The sequence below is a fragment of the Lithobates pipiens genome, unplaced genomic scaffold (assembly GCF_037356315.1).
Source record: "Lithobates pipiens isolate NorthernLeopardFrog02 unplaced genomic scaffold, aLitPip1_a1.2 Scaffold_8, whole genome shotgun sequence".
In the NCBI taxonomy this organism is placed as follows: Eukaryota; Metazoa; Chordata; class Amphibia; order Anura; family Ranidae; genus Lithobates; species Lithobates pipiens.
The window spans coordinates 661564401-661591516 of NW_027507903.1; the positions used below are offsets into that span (position 1 = coordinate 661564401).

Sequence of the window (27116 nt, forward strand, 5' to 3'; positions counted from 1 at the left end):
ATGGCGAGATATTCTGCCCAATGAAATGCAAGAATGTCCAAACGCTTGACACGCCCGAACGCGTCTAATCGCGATTGAAAATTGCAACTTTAGGTGTGTTTTTTAATTTTACTTTTCTCCTGTCACCAGAAAGGCGTTGAGAAGAGCCCAGTGTGCATGAGGTCTAAATGTACGACCATGTCTACTGTGATTCCAAATATACACCAACCCTCTTCCCCATTCACCCTTGTATCTCTTCTCAGCTTCACGCACATGGATTTTTTTTTTTTTTAACAATAAAAGCTTTATTGACTAAATATAATTTTACAGGAGAAAAATTGCATATCTAAAATACAGATCATACATTCTATGTTATTTTAACCGGAAGTAAGTCAATACATACTGTATATTGTGTATAAAGCTGAATGGTCACTTGTAGGTTCATAACTAAAGACAAAAATACAGGGTTAACCCAACGCTGACCTTGTAATTATTTGGTTTATAAACTGATGATTTATAGATTATTTATTTTTCTTAACCACTTAAGGACTGAGCCTTTTTTTTTTTTTGAGGTATAAGTTAAAAACTGTTTTTTTTTGCTAGAAAATTACTTAGAAAATTACTTAGAACTCCCAAACATTATACATTTTTTTTCTAACACTAGAGAATAAAATAGCAGTTGTTGCAATACTTTTTGTCAAATCGTATTTGCGCAGCGGTTTTACAAGCGCCCTTTTTTTTTTTTTTAAATACACTTTTTTGAATTAAAAAATAAGTAAAGTTAGCCCATTTTTTTTTTATTGTGAAAGATAAGTAAATTGATACCCAACATGCCACACTTCTTAGCCCTTGTACACATGGTCAGAGATTCGGACGGAATGTGTCCTATCGGACCATTTTGTCGGATAATCCGACTGTGTGTGGTCTGCATCGGACTGTTTTTGTTGGAATATCCGTCAGACCCAATTTCCCAACTTGTTGGAAATATTTTCCGACAAACTGGTCCGATAGGACATACTCCGATCATGTGTAGAGAATTCCGATCGGACAAAGTGCCACGCATGCTCAGATCCAATTCCTACATCAAAGCTATTGGCTACTAGCGTGAACGTAATCCCGTCGTAACGAAATAACGTCATCACGTTCTGAACGATCGGATTTTCCGACAACTTTGTCCGACCGTGTGTATTCAACAGTTTTGGACACATTCCGTCGGACAAAATCAGTCGGACAAAATTCAAAGGATTTGGTTGGCAGAATGTCCGACCATGTGTACAAGGGCAAAATTGCGCCCCGCTCGTGGATTGGCGACAAACTTTTATCCTTAAAAATCTCCATAGGCGACGTTTAAAATATTTCGATAGGTTGTATGTTTTGAATTATCGCTCTCGCTCTACCGACCGTGGCGATACCTCACACGTGTGGTTTGAACACCGTTTTTATATGCGGGCGCTACTCGCGTATGCGTTCGCTTCTGCGCGCAAGGTCGGCGGGACAGGACCCGTTTAAAAAAAAAGTTTTCTTATTTATTTTACTTTTTATTTTTTATTTTTACAGTGTTCTTTAAAAAAAAAAAATGTGTCACTTTTTTTCATTTTACAAGGAATGTAGACATCCCTTTTAATAGAAAAAAAGCATGACAGGACCTCTTTAATGTGAGAACTGGGGGGTCAAGAAGACCTCACATCTCATATTTACACTAAAATGCAAAAAAAAAAAAAAAAATAGTAATTTAAAAAAATAATTAAAAAAAAAGGTCCTTTAAGAGCTATGGACGGAAGTGACGTTTTGACGTTGCGTCCGCCCTGCAATGGTATGGTGGAGACGGTTGGGGGCCATCTTCCCTTCACTCATCTCCATGCCCAGCAAGGGTGAAGATCCGATCATCTCCGCTGACGGCTCCGGTAAGCAGCGGAGGGCACCGGAGAGAGAGAGAGGCAGGAGGGGGGGGGGGCCCTCTCCTGCCGCCGATAAAAATGAGCCGCAGAGACCGCTCTTATCAGAAAGCGGACCGCCGGCTAAAGAAGGAGATAACGGGGTTATGGAGGCTAGCTGCTGCCATAACAATGATATCCCCCTTCAAAGTAAGGACGTAGATCGGCGTGCGGCGGTCCGGAAGTGGCTAATATTGGTATTAAACATAATACACATAAACATGTATTACAGTGTGTCTGAGAATAAGAAAGCTCTGTGCTGCCTACATGCTTTGAGGCATCCTATGTATAAATGACTGCTGCGACACTGACTGCACATATTATATACCAGATACTCCGCCTAGTTTGTGAGGGAAGATTGCAGAAAACTCTCGAAAATTTCTACTGCTATGCAGGATGTTATGTTGCACTATCCCCTCCAGCCAGGAGGGGGAGAGCTATAGCTAGGAAAGCCTATGGACTTCCTATGCAAAACGCTGAGAGTCATGGGGGTTGTTGTCAAGACTAGTATCCAAATGCAGAGTGGAGTTACATTCTTGACAGGAAACATGTGGCTTCCACTCAATGTTTAACCAATAGACACAACTCGAGTAAGTGGAGGCCACATGTTTCTGGTCACATGTGGATAGGGTTGCCACCTCATCCCTTTAAACCTGAACACACATGAATTATACAGGTTCTGAGGCTAATTTAATGCAGATCAGGTACTAAGTGTGTTTAATTACCACCTTAATCATCCACAGAAACTGAGTATTTAATATGAGTTTGGGTTTAAAGGGATGAGGTGGCAACCCTACACGTGGAGCTCTAGTAGGGTTGCAACCTTTTCTTCAAGCTCCAACACTTTAGCCGTGCACGGCGACATTTTATTTTTAAGGGGGAATGCTGTGGCCTCTGGTGTAAAGGGGAACTCTCATGTAAGGGGGTTTCTGCTGACCAAGCCTCCCACTTACATTTCAGTTCCCAGAATCCCACCTTAAAACAGAGTCCCCCTTACCTTAGTGTACTCACTCGCTTGGAGGCAGGAAATAGAAGAGAGGGAGGGGGGAGACTTCAGACATTGAATGGCGAGCTCACTCACCGAGGATGGAGGCTCAGGCATCGGCACCTTTCATCCACAATGTATCTGCCGGTTGCTGAGCTTCAAACTTCCAGCCAACACATCCCTTACCTGAGGCACAGAACACCAGGGATTGGAGTGTGGGTGGGAGGACACAGGGGTAGGGGTGGGAGGAGGAGAAGATCAACCCCTCTCTCCTCTCCTGTCCGTGTATGGGGATGGGGACCATGTGCACACCTATGCACTCTGCGGTTGTGGAACATGGTCTGAAACCCGGATTGTCCAGGCGAATCCCTAACTTCTAGTAGCTCCAGGCAGCAGCCAGATACCATTGCATGCAAGCTGTGATCAGACAGCAGTGAAGGGGGTTAATTTTTGTTAAAAATGTAAGGGGGGTGGCGCTAAAGGGGCTTTTATTAGTGACATCTGATTTTGGAGCTGCCTGTGTGCCTACATCTGCACCCTTGTCTACATCTGCACCATTGTCTACATCTGCACCGTTGTCTACATCTGCACCGTTGTCTACATCTGCACCGTTGTCTACATCTGCACCGTTGTCTACATCTGCACCGTTGTCTACATCTCTTCACCGTTGTCTACATCTTCACCGTTGTCTACATCTTCACCGTTGTCTACATCTTCCCCGTTGTCTACATCTGCACCGTTGTCTACATCTGCACCCTTGTCTACATCTGCACCGTTGTCTACATCTGCACCGTTTTCTACATCTGCACCGTTGTTTCCATCTGCACCGTTGTTTCCATCTGCACCGTTCTCTACATCTGCACCGTTGTCTACATCTGCACCGTTCTCTACATCTGCACCGTTCTCTACATCTTCACCGTTCTCTACATCTGCACCGCTGTCTACATCTTAACCGTTGTCTACATCTGCACCGTTGTGTACATCTGCACCGTTGTCTACATCTGCACCGTTGTCTACATCTTAACCGTTGTCTACATCTGCACCGTTCTCTGCACCGTTGTCTACATCTGCACCGTTGTCTACATCTTAACCGTTGTCTACATCTGCACCGTTCTCTGCACCGTTGTCTACATCTGCACCGTTGTCTACATCTGCACCGTTGTCTACATCTGCACCGTTGTCTACATCTGCACCGTTGTCTACATCTTCACCGTTGTCTACATCTTCACCGTTGTCTACATCTTCACCGTTGTCTACATCTTCACCGTTGTCTACATCTGCATCGTTGTCTACATCTGCACCGTTGTCTACATCTGCACCGTTGTCTACATCTGCACCGTTGTCTACATCTTCTCTGTTGTCTACATCTTCTCTGTTGTCTACATCTTCTCTGTTGTCTACATCTGCACCGTTGTCTACATCTGCACCGTTGTCTACATCTTCACCGTTGTCTACATCTGCACCGTTGTCTACATCTGCACCGTTGTCTACATCTGCACCGTTGTCTACATCTGCACCGTTGTCTACATCTTCACCGTTGTCTACATCTGCACCGTTGTCTACATCTGCACCGTTGTCTACATCTGCACCGTTGTCTACATCTTCTCTGTTGTCTACATCTTCTCTGTTGTCTACATCTTCTCTGTTGTCTACATCTGCACCGTTGTCTACATCTGCACCGTTGTCTACATCTGCACCGTTGTCTACATCTGCACCGTTGTCTACATCTTCTCTGTTGTCTACATCTTCTCTGTTGTCTACATCTTCTCTGTTGTCTACATCTGCACCGTTGTCTACATCTGCACCGTTGTCTACATCTTCACCGTTGTCTACATCTTCACCGTTGTCTACATCTTCACCGTTGTATACATCTGCACCATTGTCAGGGCCGTCTTTAATATTGATTGGGCCCTGGGCAAAAATTTTCTTAGGGCCCCCCCTCCCCCCATGCAATTTCACTCTCCACCTTCTCTGAGACATACAATAAATAGCAGCTAGACTTAAAATAATTTTACTGTATCAGATCAGGCAGCGATTGCGATTAGTTGCCAGAGGTTACAGCATATCATTACAGCTTACTAACTGGTTGCTAGAGGTTACTGTACAGTAATACTGTTCACCGGTTGCTATAGGTTACAGCACATCATCTCTTCACTGCAGAGGGGCATGATATACATATGAATGCTGCACTTATTTACATATCAATGCCGTTGGCCTCAGCTAATTACATATGCATGTCACTGCTATTTACATATGAATGCCGGTTATTTACATGTAAACACAGGGTCTGCAGGTGAGTCATCTGTACACAACAATAGGTCAGAGCTGGGCAGCAGCTATCAGGACACAGCACAGGACTAAAATCTCAAGAGACAAGGGAATATAAACTTGGATAGTTGGCAAGTATGAGGCAGCTGCTTTGGGCCCCACAACAATGACAGGGCCCAGGGCAGCTGCCCCTTTTGCCCTGCCTTAAAGACAGCCCTGACCATTGTCTACATCTTCACCGTTGTCTACATCTTCACCGTTGTCTACATCTTCTCCGTTGTCTACATCTTCTCCGTTGTCTACATCTTCTCCGTTGTCTACATCTTCTCCGTTGTCTACATCTTCTCCATTGTCTACATCTTCACCGTTGTCTACATCTTCACCGTTGTCTACATCTTCACCGTTGTCTACATCTTCACCGTTGCCACAGGGAGACTAGAGCAGCCCATGAGTATGGCATCAGTTTTCACCTTTATATTTTCATCAGTTTTCACCTTTATCTCAACACATTTCTCAGGTCTGCTTCCTCAGGAGATATATAGGGGTAAATGTATAGTGCTCTCATAAAAACAGCAATTTTACAATTTTACAAAGGCAGGACAGGATTATGCCAGCTCTCTGAGTTTTCCCACCAGGCTTCGGAAGGTATGTAAATGGCCTACACCTAGAGCAAAGGCAGTGCTTAACTTTGGTCAAAGCTGCACAGTTTGTTTTTATCTACTGGTGCCTCAAGTCGTTTTTTTTTTTTTGGTGAAGGTCTTGAATCTATTAAGAACAACCTGTATTCTGAGGACATCTTGAGCAGCAACATTTAACCTGAAAACTGAGGACATACTGTAAGTGCAGGGTGTCAGAGACCCAGCCCCTAGAGGGGGCATCACCAAAATGTCCTGCACTCACAGAGTAATGATCCATGGAGTGACGCTGAGGTCATCACATTGATGCCACTTTTTTCATTATCCGGGACTGCCCACTACTGGGATAGCTAAGATGAAGAAGACCTACCACGTCACATGACCTGCCTAAAGATTAATTCTCTGTGGGGCACTCTTTTAATTCTGCTTCCCTCTCTTCCAGGAGGCTCAAACTCTTAAGAAGCTGCAATACATAGAAAGACAAGCAAAGGACAGAGCCCAATACAAAAGAAGCCCAAAGCTGCAATACAAATAGAAGGGAGGAGGGTCCAATGGGGAGGGGTTGTTGGAATTTATTTACAAGATTTAGAGGTGATTTGATATGGGCACCTAGACTTGGGCAGAACAAGAATGTCCCCTTTAATTTCATAGAGAAGAGAGTTCCAGTTAATGATATTCCCATGGGCGTTTTTGTTCAGGGCTTGCAGCATTTCCTCTGGTGTCAAGACATAATCCCACATGTGGACATCACTTATTTCCCCAACAAATGGATATGTAGTAGACTTTTTCTCAAAAGAATCCTGCTTCTGTCCCAGGACCATGCTGGTTTCAGCCGGGATAGAAGACCCTTTCATGCAGACCCTCCTGGGGTAGAGCTTTCCATTGACCCAAAGTTTGACCACTCCAGTGTCGGAGTTCCAGGTCACACAAGCATGCTTCCACTCATAAGGCTCCATATTTGTCCTAAAAAGAGCGGAATCCTGGTTCATGTGTACAGTGTTGGTGGAAGAAGAATCAGCGAAATAAAACGTGTTGCCTGTTCCGGGAGAGGCTAGAGAGAAGAGATTGAGGTTACGAAGAAAATCTCTGAAAAAATATAGACAGACACTGAATTTCTCCAATGGCTTCGTAATATTTGGTGTTAAAGACACGTGGTCAGTGTGTTTGTCTTTGGGGAAGAGGAAGACTTTATCATCCATGTCTGAAAAAGAAAAAAAGATAACTGTAGACATGCTGTGAATATATTGCAATAGTATTTATGTATCTCATAGCCTCCCAGTATGCAATCTATCCTCCATACCTCCCTCTGTTCTCCTCCTAAGCCCCCACCCCAGAGCTCCAGCCATTCATTATACAAACTATCCTCCATACATCCCTCCAGTCTCCTCCTAAACCCCAGAGCTCCAGCCTCCCAGTATACAAACTGTCCTCCATACCTCCCTCTGTTCTCCTCCTAAACCCCCAACCTCAGAGCTCCAGCCTCCCAGTATACAAACTGTCCTCCATACCTCCCTCCAGTCTCCTCCTAGACCCCCAACCTCAGAGCTCCAGCCTCCAAGTATACAAACTGTCCTCCATACCTCCCTCTGTTCTCCTCCTAGACCCCCAACCTCAGAGCTCCAGCCTCATAGTGTACAAACTGTCCTCCATACCCCACCACTACACCCCAGAGCTCCAGCCACTCAGTATACAAACTGTCCTCCATACATCCCTCCAGTCTCCTCCTAAACCCCCAACCCCAGAGCTCCAGCCTCCCAGTATACAAACTGTCCTCCATACATCCCTCCAGTCTCCTCCTAAACCCCCAACCCCAGAGCTCCAGCCTCTCAGTATACAAACTGTCCTCCATACCTCCCTCTGTTCTCCTCCTAAACCCCCCACCCCCAATGCTTCAGTCTCACAGTATACTAAAGCCCCGTACACACGACCGGACTTTTCAGCATCAAAAGTCTGACGGAATGATTCCGGCAGACTATTCGATCGTGTGTGGGCTGCAACGGACTTTTGATTCACAAAAGTCTGACAGACTTTAGAAATGGAACATGCTTCAAATTTTTCCGCCAGAACTCCGCCGGACCCAGAAATCCGCTCGTGTGTGTGCTAGTCTGACGGACTAAAACCGACGCTAGGGCAGCTATTGGCTACTGGCTATGAACTTCCTTATTCTAGTCCAGTCATACGTCATCACGTTCGAATCCGTCGGACTTTGGTGTGATTGTGTGTGGCCAAGTCCGTTCATTCGGAAAGTCCGTCAGAACTTCCTCAGAACTCAGTCAAAAGTCTGCCGGACTTAAGTCCTGTCGTGTGTACGCGGCATAACTGTCCTCCATACCCCACCACTAGGTTCTAATCTCCTCCTAAACCTCCACCCTCACAGCTCCTGCCTCATAATATACAAACTGTCCTCCATACCCCCCTCTCTGCTATCTTCCTAAACCTCCACCCCAGTGCTCCAGCCTCACAGTATACAAACTGTCCTCCATATTCTCCTACGTTCTCCTCCTAAACCCCCAACCCCAGAGCTCCAGCCGCCCAGTATACAAACTGTCCTCCATACCTCCATCAGTTCCCTGCCTAAACCCCCACCCTCAGAGCTTCAGCCTCACAGTATAGTAACTGTCCTACATAACTCCCTCCCTTCTCCTCCTAAACCCCCACTCCCAAAGCTCCAGCCTCCCAGTATACAAACTGTCCTCCATACACCCCTCCAGTCTCCTCCTGCACCCCCAACCCCACAGCTCCAGCCTCCCAGTATACAAGCTGTCTTCCATACCCCTCTCTGTTCTCCTCCTAAACCCCCAACCCCACAGCTCCAGCCTCCCAGTATACAAGCTGTCTTCTCTACCTCTCTCTGTTCTCCTCCTAAACCCCCAACCCCAGAGCTCCAACCTCATATTATACAAACTGTCCTCCATACCTCCCTCCACTCTCCTCCTAAAAAAACAGCTCCAGCCTCACATTATACAAACTGTACTCCATACCTCCCTCTGTTCTCCTTCTAAACCTCCACCCCAGAGCTCCAGCCTCACAGTATGCAAACTGTCCTCCATACCCTCCTCCATTCTCCTCCTAAAACCCCAACCTCAGAGCTCCACCCCACATTATACAATCTGTCCTCCATACCTCCCTCCGTTCTCCTCCTAAACCCCCCACCCCCAGAGCTCCAGCCTCACAGTATACATATTGTCCTTCATACCCCTCTACGCTCTCCTCACAAACCTGTACTCATCCCCCAAAATCTCTCAGACCCATAGTTTTTCATATTCATTGAAATGATTATTAATTTCCAAAGCAAGGTCTTTGTAGAAATGGTTGTGTATGTGCAGGCATGGTTTATTTTATTTTTTTCAGATATAATGTTGCCAAACCACTACACATGCCCTTGGTGGAAACTACTGTATATAAAAAGGAATATGTCCTCTACAAAAGGGCAGCATATCCGGACATGCCCAGTAGGGATTGCACTGAGAATGTCCGCCATAACTGCCTAGTTTTGAAAAATGTATTTGCCATGGAGGACATGCGCAAAATAGGCCTTATCAATAGGCATATCCTCCACAGCCACCATTTTATGGAAGACCAGAACATCGTTCTCAACACACTTTACCACCGACCATCATGGTCATGGCAGATTTACACATTGACTGCCATTATTATGGCACACATCACCATTGACCTCCAATATAACATTGTGCTAAGGTGGCCACCTCTTTTACTAAAAATATCAATCTTGATGATTTTTTTTATTATGAATAACATTGGCGGCAAGTCCCAATTCTACTGGTCATGCCGATGAAATGCTCCAAAAAGCCTAATTGGCAGTTGGTGGAGAATTGTGGAGTTACATTGAAGGTCAATGTTGATGTGGGCCATAATAATGGCAGTCAATGTCTAAATCTGCCATGACCATGATGGTCGGTGGTAAAGTGACAACTGTAACTCAATTGTGCTTTTGTGTTGTCGTCATGTCACATGCACCACTGGTGGAAAGAACAAGCAGCTGTGCCAATATCCATTGCAAAGGGCATAATCCTATCTTCACCAGGTTTTATAATGAAATTAGTTTGTATCTGGATGATTAGTTCTTGGTGAGGTGACTCAATCTTACATCCAATTAGATATATCCAATTAGCCACCCAGATCAAATAATTCTCTGCAGCTATTACCTTTTGTTCCACCACCCCCTCCCTTTAGAATGTAAGCTCTACGAGCCGGGCCCTCGTGTACCTTTTGTATTGAACTGTACTGTAATTGTGTTGTCCCCCCTATACATTGTAAAGTACTGCGTAAACTGTTGGCGCTATATAAATAGTGAATAATAATAATATAGAGAAAAACCAGAAGACAGAAGATTGTGTGTCAGGTCACCTTGAGGCGAGGAGACAGATGCACACTGTAGGGATCAGGAGTGCACCGCAAGGTTGTGGACCCTACGGCTGACTGCTGCAGACAGGAGACAGATCCCACTGGGGTTAGAGCATAAGATTCCCTGGGGCGTGGAGTCTAAGGCCGCGTACACACGCGCGGACTGTTCGCCCAACTTTGTCCGTCCAACAGTTTCGGCAAACAGTCCGCTCAAAATTAGCATGGACGGACATGGCCACACACGACGAACGAACAGTTTGCTGAAACCGTGCGCGATGACGTGAACGGCACGTACGACGGGACGAAAAATACGACGTCCTATACACTGCATTATAACTTTCGGCGTGTAAATCCTTTCTGAGCATGCGCGGAACTTAGTTTGACGAACAAGCCTACACACGGGCGGACTGTTCGCTGAAACAAGGTTTCAGCGGACAGTTTTACGGAATTTCCGAAAAACCTTGTTCGTCAAACTGTCCGCTGAAACTGTCCGCTGAAAGCCCACACACGAGCGGACTGTCCGCCCAAACACTGTTCAGCGGACAAAGTTGGGCGAACAGTCCGCGCGTGTGTACGCGGCCTAAGAGCCAGCAGGTGTTCACCAACACCTCTAGTGGTGAGGATGGACTTGGCTGCAACTGGCTCCAGGTCGCGACCCCCAGGGTCCCCCAGCTCACACCCATAGTAGGCAACAGGAGGATAGGGATAGTGAGGGACCACAAGCAGACAGGAATAGTCAGGGACACGCCAAAAGGTCAGGATCACAGGCAAACAGGGATAGTCAAGGACACACCAAAGTCGGTAACGGAACAATAGAAGAGCACACGGCAGGTAACAGGAATCTAACACACAAAGGTTGATCAGCAGGGTTGGCCTGCAGTGCACAGGTTAATGTAGAGTTCTCTGTAGGAGCTAGGGTGGAGCCATGCCAGAGTATGGATTACAAAATCAGACAGGTGAGGGTCGGCTGGTCTCTAGATGAACGCATGGGAACAGGTAAGCAGACAAACTATTGCATAACCATGACATTGTGATTCACTGATTCGGTAAGTGTGTGCTGGCTCCATCACTTACCTTCCTGTGCCAGGGATGCCGGGATCACCAGCAGGAACATCATCACACACAGCGCCATCTCCCTGAATAACACAAACCAACCATTAGATGGAATGGCCCATATCTCAACTAAACAACACATTAGACTTGTAAGCAGGTGTAGTCTACTTTCTTCAGTGCAGGTGGCGCTCAACTGCAGCGCCATTGCAGGGGGAGAGGAAGTCAAGGAGAACATGGTTACTCTATGGTTCCCTGGGTCAATGAGGAAGCTATCTGATTGGAGGCTGGTGCCCCGTGTGACTTGGACAGCCATCTTGGGGCAGGCAGAGTCTATTTAAGATCCTGGCTCCCAGGATTTGTGAGCATTTTGATTGGACCCTGGGCAAAACTTTTCTTGAGGGCCCCCCCCCCATGCAGTTTCGATCTCCACCTGCTCTGAGACATACAATAAATAGCAGCTAGACTCAAAATCAGTTTACTGAATCAGATCAGGCAGCTATTGCAATTGGTTGCCAGAGGTTACAGTGTATCATTATCGCTCACTGACTGGTTGTTAGAGGTTACAGAACACATTACGGCTCACTGATTAGTTTCTAGAGGTCACAGCACATGATTTCTGCTTGTTGCCTGGTTGCTAAAGATTACTGTGGATATGACCTCAGGGGGGCAAGATATACAGTGGTGTGAAAAAGTGTTTGCCCCCTTCCTCATTTCCTGTTCCTTTGCATGTTTGTCACACTTAAGTGTTTCGGAACATCAAACCAATTTAAACAATAGTCAAGGACAACACAAGTAAACACAAAATGCAATTTGTAAATGAAGGTGTTTATTATTAAAGGTGAAAAAAAATCCAAACCATCATGGCCCTGTGTGAAAAAGTGATTGCCCCCCTTGTTAAAACATACTATAACTGTGGTTGTCCACACCTGAGTTCAATTTCTCTAGCCACACCCAGGCCTGATTATTGCCACACCTGTTCACAATCAAGGCATCACTTAAATAGGAGCTGCTTGACACAGTAAGGTCCACCAGAAGATCCTTAAAAGCTACACATCATGCCGAGACCCAAAGAAATTCAGGCCTGAGAAAGAAAGTAATTGAGATCTATCAGTCTGGAAAGGGTTATAAAGCCATTTCCAAAGCTTTGGGAAACCAGCGAACCACAGTGAGAGCCATTATCCACAAATGGCGAAGACATGGAACAGTGGTGAACCTTCCCAGGAGTGGCCGGCCGCCCAAAATTACCCCAAGAGCGCAGCGACGACTTATCCAAGAGGTCACAAAAGACCCCACAACAATGTCCAAGGAACTGCAGGCCTCACTTGCCTCAGTTAAGGTCAGCGTTCATGCCTCCACCATCAGGAAAAGACTGGGCAAAAATGGCCTGCATGGCAGAGTTCCAAGGAGAAAACCACTGCTGAGCAAAAAGAACATCAAAGCTCGTCTCAATTTCTCCACAACACATCTTGATGATCCCCAAGACTTTTGGGACAACATTCTGTGGATCGATGAGACAAAAGTGGAACTCTTTGGAAGGTGTGTGTCCAAGTATATCTGGCGTAGAAGGAACACTGCATTTCATAAAAAGAACATTATACCAACAGTAAAATATGGTGGTGGTAGTGTGATGGTCTGGGGCTGTTTTGCTGCTTCAGGACCTGGAAGACTTGCCGTGATAAAAGGAACTATGAATTCTGCTGTCTACCAAGAGATCCTGAAGGAGAATGTCCGACCATCTGTTCGTGTACTCAAGCTGAAACAAACTTGGGTTCTGCAGCAGGACAATGATCCTAAACACACCAGCAAGTCCACCACCGAATGGCTGAAGAAAAACAAAATGAAGACTTTGGAGTGGCCTAGCCAAAGTCCTGACCTGAATCCTATTGAGATGTTGTGGTATGACCTTAAAAAGGCCGTTCATGCTCGAAAACCCTCTAATGTAACTGAATTAGGACAATTCTGCAAAGATGAGTGGGTCAAAATTCCTCCAGGACGCTGTAAAAGCCTCATTGCACGTTATCGCAAACGCTTGGTTGCAGTTGTTGCTGCTAAGGGTGACCCAACCAGTTATTAGGTTTAGGGGGCAATCACTTTTTCACACAGGGCCATGATGGTTTGGATTTTTTTTCACCTTTAATAATAAACACCTTCATTTACAAATTGCATTTTGTGTTTACTTGTGTTGTCCTTGACTATTGTTTAAATTGGTTTGATGTTCCGAAACACTTAAGTGTGACAAACATGCAAAGGAACAGGAAATGAGGAAGGGGGCAAACACTTTTTCACACCACTGTACATATCAATGCCGCTGGCGGCCGCTATTGACGTATGAATGCCATCTTTACATATGAATGCCACCGCTATTTACATATGAATGCCACCACTATTTACATATGAATGCCGATAATTTACATGTAAACACAGGATCTGCAGGTGAGTCATCCGTACACAACAATAGGGCAGATCTGGGCAGCATTAGTAGCAGCACTTCACACTGAGATATCGGGACACAGTACAGGACTAAAACCTCAAGGGACAAGGGAATTTAAACCAGGATAGTTGGCAAGTATGAGGCAGCTGCTTTGGGCCCCACAATGATGACAGGGCCCAGGGCAGCTGCCCCTTTTGCCCTGCCTTAAAAACGGTCCTGAGTGTGTGGGCAGTGTAGGGACAGGTCACCCGTTTGTCAGGAACAGTACTAGCGGCAGGAAGAGGTTCCAGATGAGTTAGGCAAGAGCTATCTTTCCTGGAAAACCTCCCTATTTGGGTACAGAGCAGCTAGGCCGCATTCCGCCCCTCAAGACAGATGCTGTTGGTGCACCCAAGACCCACTGTTGACCCTTTGTTATAACATTGTGTGAATGCACCTGGTGTTGTGTCTTACTGCACTTTAACTTTAATACAGTTCTGTTCCTGCAAATGGACTCTGAGTTTTTAGTGCCGCAGCGCTGCACTTCCACCACGGACTACACACAGAGGATGCAGAGAAACGTCATGTACATTGGTCCGGGGAATGGATTGCGCAAAGCTGAGGGTCTTAATTTCCAAGAATTTGTTCCATTTTGGCAAAATGTATTGAAACCAAAGAGTGTTTTTTAAGAGTGCAGAAGACGTTAATGGTTCCTGAGCTTAACGTGTGAAATCAGCAGATTCTGCTCTGCCAGAAGTAAAATGGATAAGGCCAGTAGAGTCCGGTGTATGAGTGAACTTGGGTTTTGGGAGGAGATGCTCCATTTCTGAGCTTCCATACTGTTCCTGCCTAGTGCTGATGTATATACAGGGTGTTATTGATGGTAGAACTGACCTCCCACCATGAGGCTACCATTCAGAAATGTCAGTTGATACTTATGTCTACACCTGCTCATAAAAACATATTTATAAATCTCATTTATATGTATCCCTGTGCTGAGTCGCCGGGTCTCTACATCTTCTGTGCCCATTATGAGGTGTTCCCACCATCCCTGTGCTGATTTCTAGTGATGGCCGAACGGTTCGCCCGGCGGTCGTTTCGCGGCGAATTTCCGACATTCGCGGTCCGCACGTTCGAACGCCTTTTTCCGTCGTTCGCCGCGGCGGACTTACGTGTTTAATGTATACAAGAACTTTAACCTTTGGTGACACGTTTATCATGTGATACAGGACAGCCAATTGAGACATGACAGCACATGGACACTTGTACATTCCCCCTAACCTATAAATACACCCGATCCGGTGGCCATTTTACATTCTTTCTTCTGTTAAGATAGGGACAGGTTCCTGTGTGGAGTAGGGAGAGATAAACCACTAGCTATTTGGTACACAAAAGTTCTTTTCAGGACTGGTATAGGTGTTAGGTGTTGATAGGTTTGCTGTGCTGCTGATTCTTGCAGCAGCCTGAGTGTCTTTTGTTAGTTTAGAGAAAGGGAAAGGACGGTGTATGCTACAGGGACAGCCAGATTAGTCTTTCATCATCATCATCATCATCATCATCATTAGCTGTTACTATCAAGGTCCACAAAAGAGCTGTTCCAGTAACCACTAATCGTTCTCTTTTTTTGCCAATTTGTATAGGGACAGGAAGGAAGCAGTGTTGTCAGGCAGTGAGGGTAATTTTAAAGACTTGCTGTTATTATTAGTTCCACAAAGGTTCTTTTCAGGACTGGTATCAGTGGTACAGTAATAGGCTTGTACATGTATAATATTCTTTCTTCCAAATATAGAAAGGATATTATACTTGACTGCTGCCCTTCTGCTGCAGTCTGCTAAACATTCACAACTCACTTGTTCCACAAAAGTTCTTATAAGGACTGGTAACTTGGTATAGGGTGCTACGGTACATAGGCTTGAGTGCGGTACAGTCTGCTGTTCTGTAAGGACCGCTATCGGTCCACAATAGATAGGGTTGACGTGCACCACTGCTGACCGCTGCCCTATACTGCAGCAGTCCTTCAGCGGTATAGGGACTGACGTACAGTCTGCTAATCACTAACACACAACCTGCTTGTTCCACAAAAGTTCTTATAAGGACTGGTAACTTGGTATAGGGTGCTACGGTACATAGGCTTGAGTGCGGTACAGTCTGCTGTTCTGTAAGGACCGCTATCGGTCCACAATAGATAGGGTTGACGTGCACCACTGCTGACCGCTGCCCTATACTGCAGCAGTCCTTCAGCGGTATAGGGACTGACGTACAGTCTGCTAAACACTAATACACAACCTGCTTGGTCCACAAAAGTTCTTATAAGGACTGGTAACTTGGTATAGGGTGCTACGGTACATAGGCTTGAGTGCGGTACAGTCTGCTGTTCTGTAAGGACCGCTATCGGTCCACAATAGATAGGGTTGACGTGCACCACTGCTGACCGCTCACCTATACTGCAGCAGTCCTTCAGCGGTATAGGGACTGACGTACAGTCTGCTAATCACTAACACACAACCTGCTTGTTCCACAAAAGTTCTTATAAGGACTGGTAACTTGGTATAGGGTGCTACGGTACATAGGCTTGAGTGCGGTACAGTCTGCTGTTCTGTAAGGACCGCTATCGGTCCACAATAGATAGGGTTGACGTGCACCACTGCTGACCGCTGCCCTATACTGCAGCAGTCCTTCAGCGGTATAGGGACTGACGTACAGTCTGCTAAACACTAACACACAACCTGCTTGGTCCACAAAAGTTCTTATAAGGACTGGTAACTTGGTATAGGGTGCTACGGTACATAGGCTTGAGTGCGGTACAGTCTGCTGTTCTGTAAGGACCGCTATCGGTCCACAATAGATAGGGTTGACGTGCACCACTGCTGACCGCTGCCCTATACTGCAGCAGTCCTTCAGCGGTATAGGGACTGACGTACAGTCTGCTAAACACTAATACACAACCTGCTTGGTCCACAAAAGTTCTTATAAGGACTGGTAACTTGGTATAGGGTGCTACGGTACATAGGCTTGAGTGCGGTACAGTCTGCTGTTCTGTAAGGACCGCTATCGGTCCACAATAGATAGGGTTGACGTGCACCACTGCTGACCGCTCACCTATACTGCAGCAGTCCTTCAGCGGTATAGGGACTGACGTACAGTCTGCTAATCACTAACACACAACCTGCTTGTTCCACAAAAGTTCTTATAAGGACTGGTAACTTGGTATAGGGTGCTACGGTACATAGGCTTGAGTGCGGTACAGTCTGCTGTTCTGTAAGGACCGCTATCGGTCCACAATAGATAGGGTTGACGTGCACCACTGCTGACCGCTGCCCTATACTGCAGCAGTCCTTCAGCGGTATAGGGACTGACGTACAGTCTGCTAAACACTAATACACAACCTGCTTGGTCCACAAAAGTTCTTATAAGGACTGGTAACTTGGTATAGGGTGCTACGGTACATAGGCTTGAGTGCGGTACAGTCTGCTGTTCTGTAAGGACCGCTATCGGTCCACAATAGATAGGGTTGACGTGCACCACTGCTGACCGCTGCCCTATACTGCAGCAGTCCTTCAGCGGTATAGGGACTGACGTACAGTCTGCTAAACACTAATACACAACCTGCTTGGTCCACAAAAGTTCTTATAAGGACTGGTAACTTGGTATAGGGTGCTACGGTACATAGGCTTGAGTGCGGTACAGTCTGCTGTTCTGTAAGGACCGCTATCGGTCCACAATAGATAGGGTTGACGTGCACCACTGCTGACCGCTGCCCTATACTGCAGCAGTCCTTCAGCGGTATAGGGACTGACGTACAGTCTGCTAAACACTAATACACAACCTGCTTGGTCCACAAAAGTTCTTATAAGGACTGGTAACTTGGTATAGGGTGCTACGGTACATAGGCTTGAGTGCGGTACAGTCTGCTGTTCTGTAAGGACCGCTATCGGTCCACAATAGATAGGGTTGACGTGCACCACTGCTGACCGCTCACCTATACTGCAGCAGTCCTTCAGCGGTATAGGGACTGACGTACAGTCTGCTAATCACTAACACACAACCTGCTTGTTCCACAAAAGTTCTTATAAGGACTGGTAACTTGGTATAGGGTGCTACGGTACATAGGCTTGAGTGCGGTACAGTCTGCTGTTCTGTAAGGACCGCTATCGGTCCACAATAGATAGGGTTGACGTGCACCACTGCTGACCGCTGCCCTATACTGCAGCAGTCCTTCAGCGGTATAGGGACTGACGTACAGTCTGCTAATCACTAACACACAACCTGCTTGTTCCACAAAAGTTCTTATAAGGACTGGTAACTTGGTATAGGGTGCTACGGTACATAGGCTTGAGTGCGGTACAGTCTGCTGTTCTGTAAGGACCGCTATCGGTCCACAATAGATAGGGTTGACGTGCACCACTGCTGACCGCTGCCCTATACTGCAGCAGTCCTTCAGCGGTATAGGGACTGACGTACAGTCTGCTAAACACTAATACACAACCTGCTTGGTCCACAAAAGTTCTTATAAGGACTGGTAACTTGGTATAGGGTGCTACGGTACATAGGCTTGAGTGCGGTACAGTCTGCTGTTCTGTAAGGACCGCTATCGGTCCACAATAGATAGGGTTGACGTGCACCACTGCTGACCGCTGCCCTATACTGCAGCAGTCCTTCAGCGGTATAGGGACTGACGTACAGTCTGCTAAACACTAATACACAACCTGCTTGGTCCACAAAAGTTCTTATAAGGACTGGTAACTTGGTATAGGGTGCTACGGTACATAGGCTTGAGTGCGGTACAGTCTGCTGTTCTGTAAGGACCGCTATCGGTCCACAATAGATAGGGTTGACGTGCACCACTGCTGACCGCTCACCTATACTGCAGCAGTCCTTCAGCGGTATAGGGACTGACGTACAGTCTGCTAATCACTAACACACAACCTGCTTGTTCCACAAAAGTTCTTATAAGGACTGGTAACTTGGTATAGGGTGCTACGGTACATAGGCTTGAGTGCGGTACAGTCTGCTGTTCTGTAAGGACCGCTATCGGTCCACAATAGATAGGGTTGACGTGCACCACTGCTGACCGCTGCCCTATACTGCAGCAGTCCTTCAGCGGTATAGGGACTGACGTACAGTCTGCTAAACACTAACACACAACCTGCTTGGTCCACAAAAGTTCTTATAAGGACTGGTAACTTGGTATAGGGTGCTACGGTACATAGGCTTGAGTGCGGTACAGTCTGCTGTTCTGTAAGGACCGCTATCGGTCCACAATAGATAGGGTTGACGTGCACCACTGCTGACCGCTGCCCTATACTGCAGCAGTCCTTCAGCGGTATAGGGACTGACGTACAGTCTGCTAAACACTAATACACAACCTGCTTGGTCCACAAAAGTTCTTATAAGGACTGGTAACTTGGTATAGGGTGCTACGGTACATAGGCTTGAGTGCGGTACAGTCTGCTGTTCTGTAAGGACCGCTATCGGTCCACAATAGATAGGGTTGACGTGCACCACTGCTGACCGCTCACCTATACTGCAGCAGTCCTTCAGCGGTATAGGGACTGACGTACAGTCTGCTAATCACTAACACACAACCTGCTTGTTCCACAAAAGTTCTTATAAGGACTGGTAACTTGGTATAGGGTGCTACGGTACATAGGCTTGAGTGCGGTACAGTCTGCTGTTCTGTAAGGACCGCTATCGGTCCACAATAGATAGGGTTGACGTGCACCACTGCTGACCGCTGCCCTATACTGCAGCAGTCCTTCAGCGGTATAGGGACTGACGTACAGTCTGCTAAACACTAATACACAACCTGCTTGGTCCACAAAAGTTCTTATAAGGACTGGTAACTTGGTATAGGGTGCTACGGTACATAGGCTTGAGTGCGGTACAGTCTGCTGTTCTGTAAGGACCGCTATCGGTCCACAATAGATAGGGTTGACGTGCACCACTGCTGACCGCTGCCCTATACTGCAGCAGTCCTTCAGCGGTATAGGGACTGACGTACAGTCTGCTAAACACTAATACACAACCTGCTTGGTCCACAAAAGTTCTTATAAGGACTGGTAACTTGGTATAGGGTGCTACGGTACATAGGCTTGAGTGCGGTACAGTCTGCTGTTCTGTAAGGACCGCTATAGGTCCACAATAGATAGGGTTGACGTGCACCACTGCTGACCGCTCACCTATACTGCAGCAGTCCTTCAGCGGTATAGGGACTAAGAGTTTTGTCACAGGGTCATTTAAAAAATGACATGCAGAGGAAGAGGCAGGCCCTTCCGCAGGGGTGGTAGGGGTAGGGCAGGAGCAACAGGCTTGAGCCAAAGTGGGAAGTTGCAGAAGGTGCGTTCAATTACTTTAAAGGATGCACCAGACTTGGTTGAGTGGCTCGCTCAGCCTTACTCTTCTGCACCCTCCTCATCCTCTCGATCTGCACCCTCTTCTTCACTCTCTGCTATGTGCACCCCCAAAGACACTACCACCAACAACACGACCACCACCACCACCACCACATACCTTCCGCTTGAGTCACTGGAATTATTTTCCGATCCATATCAAGAGGACATTTCTGATGCGCAGCCACTCTTGGTATTGGATCAGGAAGAGGAGGTAGCAACAAGCGCTACTCAGCAGTCTGACGCCAGTACCCAGATCAGCCCAAGGAGGAGGTTGGTCCCCGGTGTTGCTGCCTACTCTACTTATAGCGGTGGGGAAGGTGACGTTGATGATGACGTGTCTAGTGATGTCACGTGGGTGCCCACAAGAGAGGAAGAGGAGGGGAGTTCAGAGGGAGATATGGACCAGCAGATAGGGAGGAGAAGCAGCAATGACTTACATTGCACAGCAGGGACAAAGCAGACTGCAAATGTATCAGGAGCGAGTCATCGACCATGTACGGTCACATCTGGCGCTCCCAGGACACCGGCACATGGCTCCGCAGTGTGGGCTTTTTTTAACGTGTCCGCTGCTGACAATAGCGTTGCCATCTGCAATCTTTGCAGTCAACGCGTTAGTCGCGGTAAGCCCAATACTCACCTAGGGACGACCGCCTTAAGAAGGCACATGAGCAGCCATCACCGAGCCCAGTGGGAGCAACGGAACACACAAAGCCACACTGCAGGCTCTCACCGTCCAGCCTCGTCTTCTACTTCTCCTTCTCCTCTCTCCTCACAATTGTCCTCCACTCCACCTTCCATCACGCCAAGCTCACATTTTTCTGCAAAAAGGCAGGCTTCCGTGGGCCTAATGTTTGAGCGTAAAAAAATGATGACGCCGGATAACCCTCTTGCCCAACGGTTGGCGGCTGGCTTGTCAGAACTCATAGCCCGCCAACTACTGCCATATAAACTGGTGGACTCGGAGGCCTTTCGCAAATTTGTGGCCATTGGAACACCACAATGGAAGGTCCCAGGAAGGAAGTATTTCTCAGAGAAGGGCATCCCAGAGCTATATGGCCATGTTCAGCGGCAAGTGAATGTATCTCTGGCACACAGTGTCGGTGCCAAGATACATCTGACCACAGACACGTGGTCTAGCAAACACGGGCAGGGAAGGTATATCAGTTTTACTGCCCACTGGGTGAACCTTCTGACGGCCGTCAAGCATGTAACCCGTGGCACCCGTGTAGATTTGGTTTTACCGCCACGGATTGCATGCAGGCCTGACTCTTCTTCTCCTCCTCCTACTCCATCCTCCTCCCTCTCCTCCTCAGCTGCCTCCTCCTTTTCCGCTGCTAGCGTCTCTTCCACTGCACCGCCCAAGCTCCCCAGAACCTATTCCACATGCCAGGTGAGACGTTGCCATGCCGTGCTGCGTCTGTTGTGCCTGGAAGCAAAGAGCCACACTGGCCCGGCACTCCTTTCAGCTTTGCGTTCACAGGCAGATGAGTGGCTAACACCGCTCAATTTGACAGTTGGTAAAGTGGTGTGTGACAACGGTGCCAATCTGCTTAGCGCATTGAAACAGGGCAAAATCACGCACGTGCCGTGCATGGCACACGTCTTAAACTTGGTCGTGCAGCGATTCCTTGTCAAATACCCTGGGGTCCAGGACATCTTGCGGCAGGCAAGGAAAATCTCGGCCCATTTCAGAAGATCTTACACGGCCATGGCTCGCCTTGCTGACATTCAGCGGCGACACCATCTGCCGGTCAGACGTCTTATTTGCGATTGCCCGACGCGATGGAACTCAACCTTCTATATGCTTGATAGGCTGCTCCAGCAGAAACGTGCAGTTAACGTCTACCTGTATGAACTCTGCGAAAGAAACGGTTCTGGGGAGCTGGGTTTTTTTTCACCGCGCCAGTGGCTGCTCATGCGCGACACATGCAGACTTCTGCGGCCATTTGAGGAGATCACCAAACTGGTCAGTCGCAGCCATGGCGCCATCAGTGACATGGTACCTTATGCCTTCTTTCTGGAGCGTGCATTGCGTCGTGTCATTGATCAGGCTGTGGAGGAGCAGGAGCGGGAAGATGAGGAAGTCGCAATGCTGGATGAATTCCCAGGGGGGGCTACTCTATCTGAGACAAGTCAACAACAGGAGTCTGATGAGGAGTCAGAGGAGGATGGTGCCGGGGCGGATGAGCAGGAGCAAGAAGAGCATGCTTTAAACCTTTCTGGGATCCCTGTTGTGCGAGGATGGGGAGAGGAGAATGAAGAGGACGACATTATCCTGGATGATGAGCAGGAGCCAGGCCACCACACCGCTTCCACTTTAGTGCAAATGGGGGCCTTCATGCTCCAGTGTTTTAATAGGGACCCCCGTATAAAAAGCATGAGGGTCAAGGACCAGTACTGGGTGGCAACGTACTTAGACCCCCGGTACAAACACAAAATGGCGGAAATGTTACCGCCGTCGCAGAGGGCTGTCAGAATGCAGCACTTCCAGGCCTTGCTTCGAGAAATGCTGCATTCTGCTTTTGCGTGCGCTGGCAGAGGAGCAATTCCCACTCCCAGAGAAGGATTTGCGGGTACCAATCCAACAGCGCCTGCAAGAAGAGGCCGGTTTGAAGATGTGTTGGTGACTTCGGATATGAGGTCATTCTTTCAGCCGACCCATCGACAGGTGTCATCCGGATCCAGCATCAGGGAACGCCTAGACCGTCAGGTGTCCGACTACATTGGGTTAACGGCCGATGTGGACGCTCTGAGGAGTGATGAACCCCTAGACTACTGGGTGGGCAGGCTTGACCTCTGGCCAGAGCTTGCCCAATTTGCAATCGAACTGTTGGCTTGCCCCTCATCCAGTGTCCTGTCCGAAAGGACGTTCAGCGCAGCAGGGGGGATTGTGACCGATAAGCGTACTCGCCTAGCTCACCACAGTGTTAACTACCTCACATTTCTAAAAATGAATGAGGCATGGATCTCGGAGGAATTCAACACATGTGATCAGTAGACCATGTATATGTCTATAAACAATTTTTGGAATCAAGCACACAGACCTTCTTAATTCATTTGGCTCACTTCCCTGACCCAAAAAAGCACACCGTACTATATGCCCCTACCCTCCTCTTTGAAGAGGTTGAGCGGTGTCATATTTCTACTGGGGCTGCTTATTATGAGGGGTTCCCACCATCCCTGTGCTGTGCTGACTTCCTCCTGGGTGTTCTTATTATGAGGGGCTCCCACCATCCCTGTGCTGTGCTGACTTCCTCCTGGGGGTTCTTATTATGAGGGGATCACACCATCCCTGTGCTGTGCTGACTTCCTCCTGGGGCTGCTTACGGTGCTGCTGTCAGCGCTGTATGTCACGGAGCTGCTGTCAGCGCTGTATGTCACGGAGCTGCTGTCAGCGCTGTATGTCACGGAGCTGCTGTCAGCGCTGTATGTCACGGAGCTGCTGTCAGCGCTGTATGTCACGGAGCTGCTGTCAGCGCTGTATGTCACGGAGCTGCTGTCAGCGCTGTATGTCACGGAGCTGCTGTCAGCGCTGTATGTCACGGAGCTGCTGTCAGCGCTGTATGTCACGGAGCTGCTGTCAGCGCTGTATGTCACGGAGCTGCTGTCAGCGCTGTATGTCACGGAGCTGCTGTCAGCGCTGTATGTCACGGTGCTGCTGTCAGCGCTGTATGTCACGGAGCTGCTGTCAGCGCTGTATGTCACGGAGCTGCTGTCAGTGCTGTATGTCACGGAGCTGCTGTCAGCGCTGTATGTCACGGAGCTGCTGTCAGCGCTGTATGTCACGGAGCTGCTGTCAGCGCTGTATGTCACGGTGCTGCTGTCAGCGCTGTATGTCACGGAGCTGCTGTCAGCGCTGTATGTCACGGAGCTGCTGTCAGCGCTGTATGTCACGGAGCTGCTGTCAGCGCTGTATGTCACGGAGCTGCTGTCAGCGCTGTATGTCACGGAGCTGCTGTCAGCGCTGTATGTCACGGAGCTGCTGTCAGCGCTGTATGTCACGGAGCTGCTGTCAGCGCTGTATGTCACGGAGCTGCTGTCAGCGCTGTATGTCACGGTGCTGATGTCAGTGCTCTGTATTACGGTGCTGCTGTCAGTGCTCTGTATCTCCTGCACCCTCTTGTTTGCCTACCCTGGTCCCTGACCTTCCCTCTCCTCCATTGCCTTCATTAGCTCCATAGTCCTGAATTGTCAGAACAATTTCCCAAATAAAAAAAAAATGCTTGTAGTTATCGATCCCAAATTCACCTCATACATGTATTATGCTATTGTCCAGGTGGTGGGACTACGTGCTACCCCCTAATAATTACCCCGTGGCCGCAAATTCGACCTAAAGGTTTGCGAAATTCGCCTCCCATTGAAGTCAATGGAGCCCGCGGCGAACGGTCGTTTTCGCGAACGTTTGTGTCCGTTCGCGTTTCGCGTTCGCGAAACGTCCCGTCGGAAGTTCGTCCATCACTACTGATTTCAGGGTCTGTACACCTGCTGTGCCCAGTATGGGGGGTTCCCATTATCCCTGTGCTTAGTTCCCAGGTCTGTACACCTGCTGTGCCCATTATGAGATGTTCCTGCCAATCCTGTGCTGAGTTCCTGGGTTTCTACACCTGCTGTGCCCATTATGAGGGGTTCCTACCATCTCTGTGCTGAATTCTTAGGTCTTAACACATGATGTGCCCATTATGAGGGGTTCCTACCTACCTGATATGAGTTCCTGGGTCTGTACTCCTGCTGTGCCCATTAGGGGGTTCCCATCATCCCTCTGCTGATTTCCTGGGACTAAACAACTGCTGTGCCAATTATGAGATGTTCCTGCCGATCCTATACTGAGTTCCTGGGTCTGTACACCTGCTGCTTCCATTATAAGGGGCTCCAACCCTCCCTGTGCTGAATTCCCATGTCTTAACACCTGCTGTGCCCATTATGAGGGGTTCCTACCTACCTGCTATGAGTTCCTGGATCTGTACACCTGCTGTTCCCATTATGAGGGGTTCCCACCATCTCTTTGCCAAATTCTTGTCTGTACCTCCGCTGTGCCCATTATAAGAGGTCCTACCTTCCTGAAATGGGTTCCTAGGTCTGTACACCTGCTGTGCCCCCATTATAAGGGGTCCTACCTTCCTGCAATGAGTTCCTGGGTCTGTACCTCTGCTGTACCCATTATAAGGGGTCCTACCTTCCTGCAATGGGTTCCGGGGTCTGTACACCTGCTGTGCCCATAATGAGGGATTCCCACCATCTCTTTGCCAAATTCTCGTCTGTACCTCTGCTGTACCCATTATAAGGGGTCCTACCTTCCTGCAATGGGTTCCTAGGTCTGTACACCTGCTGTGCCCATTATGAGGGGTTCCCACCATCCCTGTGCTGAATTCCCAGGTCAGTAACTCTGCTGTGCCCATTATAAGGGGTCCTACCTTCCTGCAATGGGTTCCTGGGTCTGTACCTCTGCTGTGCCCATTATAAGGGATCCTACCTTCCTGCAATGGGTTCCTGGGTCTGTACCTCTGCTGTGCCCATTATAAGGGGTCCTACCTTCCTGCAATGGGTTCCTGGGTCTGTACCTCTGCTGTACCCATTATAAGGGGTCCTACCTTCCTGCAATGGGTTCTGGGGTCTGTACCTCTGCTGTGCCCATTATGAGGGGTCCTACCTTCCTGCAATGGGTTCCTGGGTCTGTACCTGTGCTGTGCCCATTATAAGGGGTCCTACCTTCCTGCAATGGGTTTCTGGGTCTGTACCTGTGCTGTGCCCATTATAAGGGGTCCTACCTTCCTACAATGGGTTCCGGGGTTGGCACACCTGCTGTGCCCATTATGAGGGGTTCCCACCATCCCTGTACTGAGTTTTCGGATCTTTGCACCCGCTGTGCCCATTATGAGGGGTCCCAATCCCCCCTTGCTGGATTTTTCTTTATTTTATTATGGAAATTGTAACAGGAAGAACTTGAACACAGAAATATAGGCAAGAACACCCAACGTTCCTAAGTGGAACAGAGCTGGTTCAGAATTTACAGCAGAGGGATCTTTCTTATGGAGTATGTGAACCATGTAGTATTAGGGGATGAATCAGTTCACTAGACTCCATCTACCACTAATATGGCACTAATGAGAGAACTGACCCTTCAATCATAGTAGACTGCAACTAAGAATGCAGTATAATCATAGTTAACAAAACATTTTAGAAGATAAAAAAATTATACATTGATATAATAATAATAATAGACAATAAAATACATATCAATGGATACAATGTCAATATAACATGAAAAATGAGCGTAAAGTAAATTCTTACCCAGAGTATTCCACCTGGAACTCAGAGCAGCCAGAAGTGAAGGAGTGCCGGGAGAAGATCCAATACACGTCTACTTCTAAAGGGTTACAATGGAAGGCTCCTCCTGGGAAGGAACGCCCCATCTATGGAATACAGTCCTGGCCATAACTGTCGGAGGGAGGAGGCCTGTAAGGTCACTGTGCACATTTCCTGATGAAATGATTGATTCCCACTAATCAATAACAGGATATATGAACAATGACCTACCCAACCCCTGAGGAAGGAATCCCCCTAGTGGAGGGGCTCACACACTGCCAAAACATTCCTCACAGTGACACAGCACAATCCTAGCAATTGTACAGTATGTGAAAGATGGCCGAGGTTCTATAGAGAAGTGTTGGGGAGAGGAGTGTAATATGTGGACAGGCAGCAAAAGGTCTATAGAGAGGTGTAGGGGAGAGGAGTGCAATGTGTGGACAGGCAGCAGAAAGTCTATAGAGAGGTGTTGGGGAGAGGAGTGCAATGTGTGGACAGGCAGCAGAAGGTCTATAGAGAGGTGTTGGGGAGAGGAGTGCAATGTGTGGACAGGCAGCAGAAGGTCTATAGAGAGGTGTAGGGGAGAGGAGTGCAATGTGTGGACAGGCAGCAGAAAGTCTATAGAGAGGTGTTGGGGAGAGGAGTGCAATGTGTGGACAGGCAGCAGAAGGTCTATAGAGAGGTGTTGGGGAGAGGAGTGCAATGTGTGGACAGGCAGCAGAAGGTCTATAGAGAGGTGTTGGGGAGAGGAGTGCAATATGTGGACAGGCAGCAGAAGGTCTACAGAGAGGT

At 47.9% G+C, this 27116-nt stretch overlaps 2 protein-coding genes across 2 annotated transcripts; both read right to left on the reverse strand.

Moving 5' to 3' along the window:
• Positions 1-1547: 1547 nt before the first annotated feature.
• Positions 1548-26548, reverse strand: LOC143961828 (uncharacterized). Its single transcript, XM_077471162.1, has 3 exons — positions 26310-26548; positions 11241-11302; positions 1548-7002 (listed from the first exon to the last, which is right to left on the reverse strand). The coding sequence occupies exon 3, from the start codon at positions 4876-4878 to the stop codon at positions 3985-3987; it is 894 nt and encodes a 297-aa protein (XP_077327288.1). The 5' UTR covers positions 4879-7002; positions 11241-11302; positions 26310-26548; the 3' UTR covers positions 1548-3984.
• On the reverse strand, positions 5371-11298 carry LOC143962492 (C-reactive protein-like). Its single transcript, XM_077471771.1, has 3 exons — positions 11241-11298; positions 6382-7002; positions 5371-5579 (listed from the first exon to the last, which is right to left on the reverse strand). The coding sequence occupies exons 1-3, from the start codon at positions 11296-11298 to the stop codon at positions 5371-5373; spliced, it is 888 nt and encodes a 295-aa protein (XP_077327897.1).
• Positions 26549-27116: the final 568 nt, after the last annotated feature.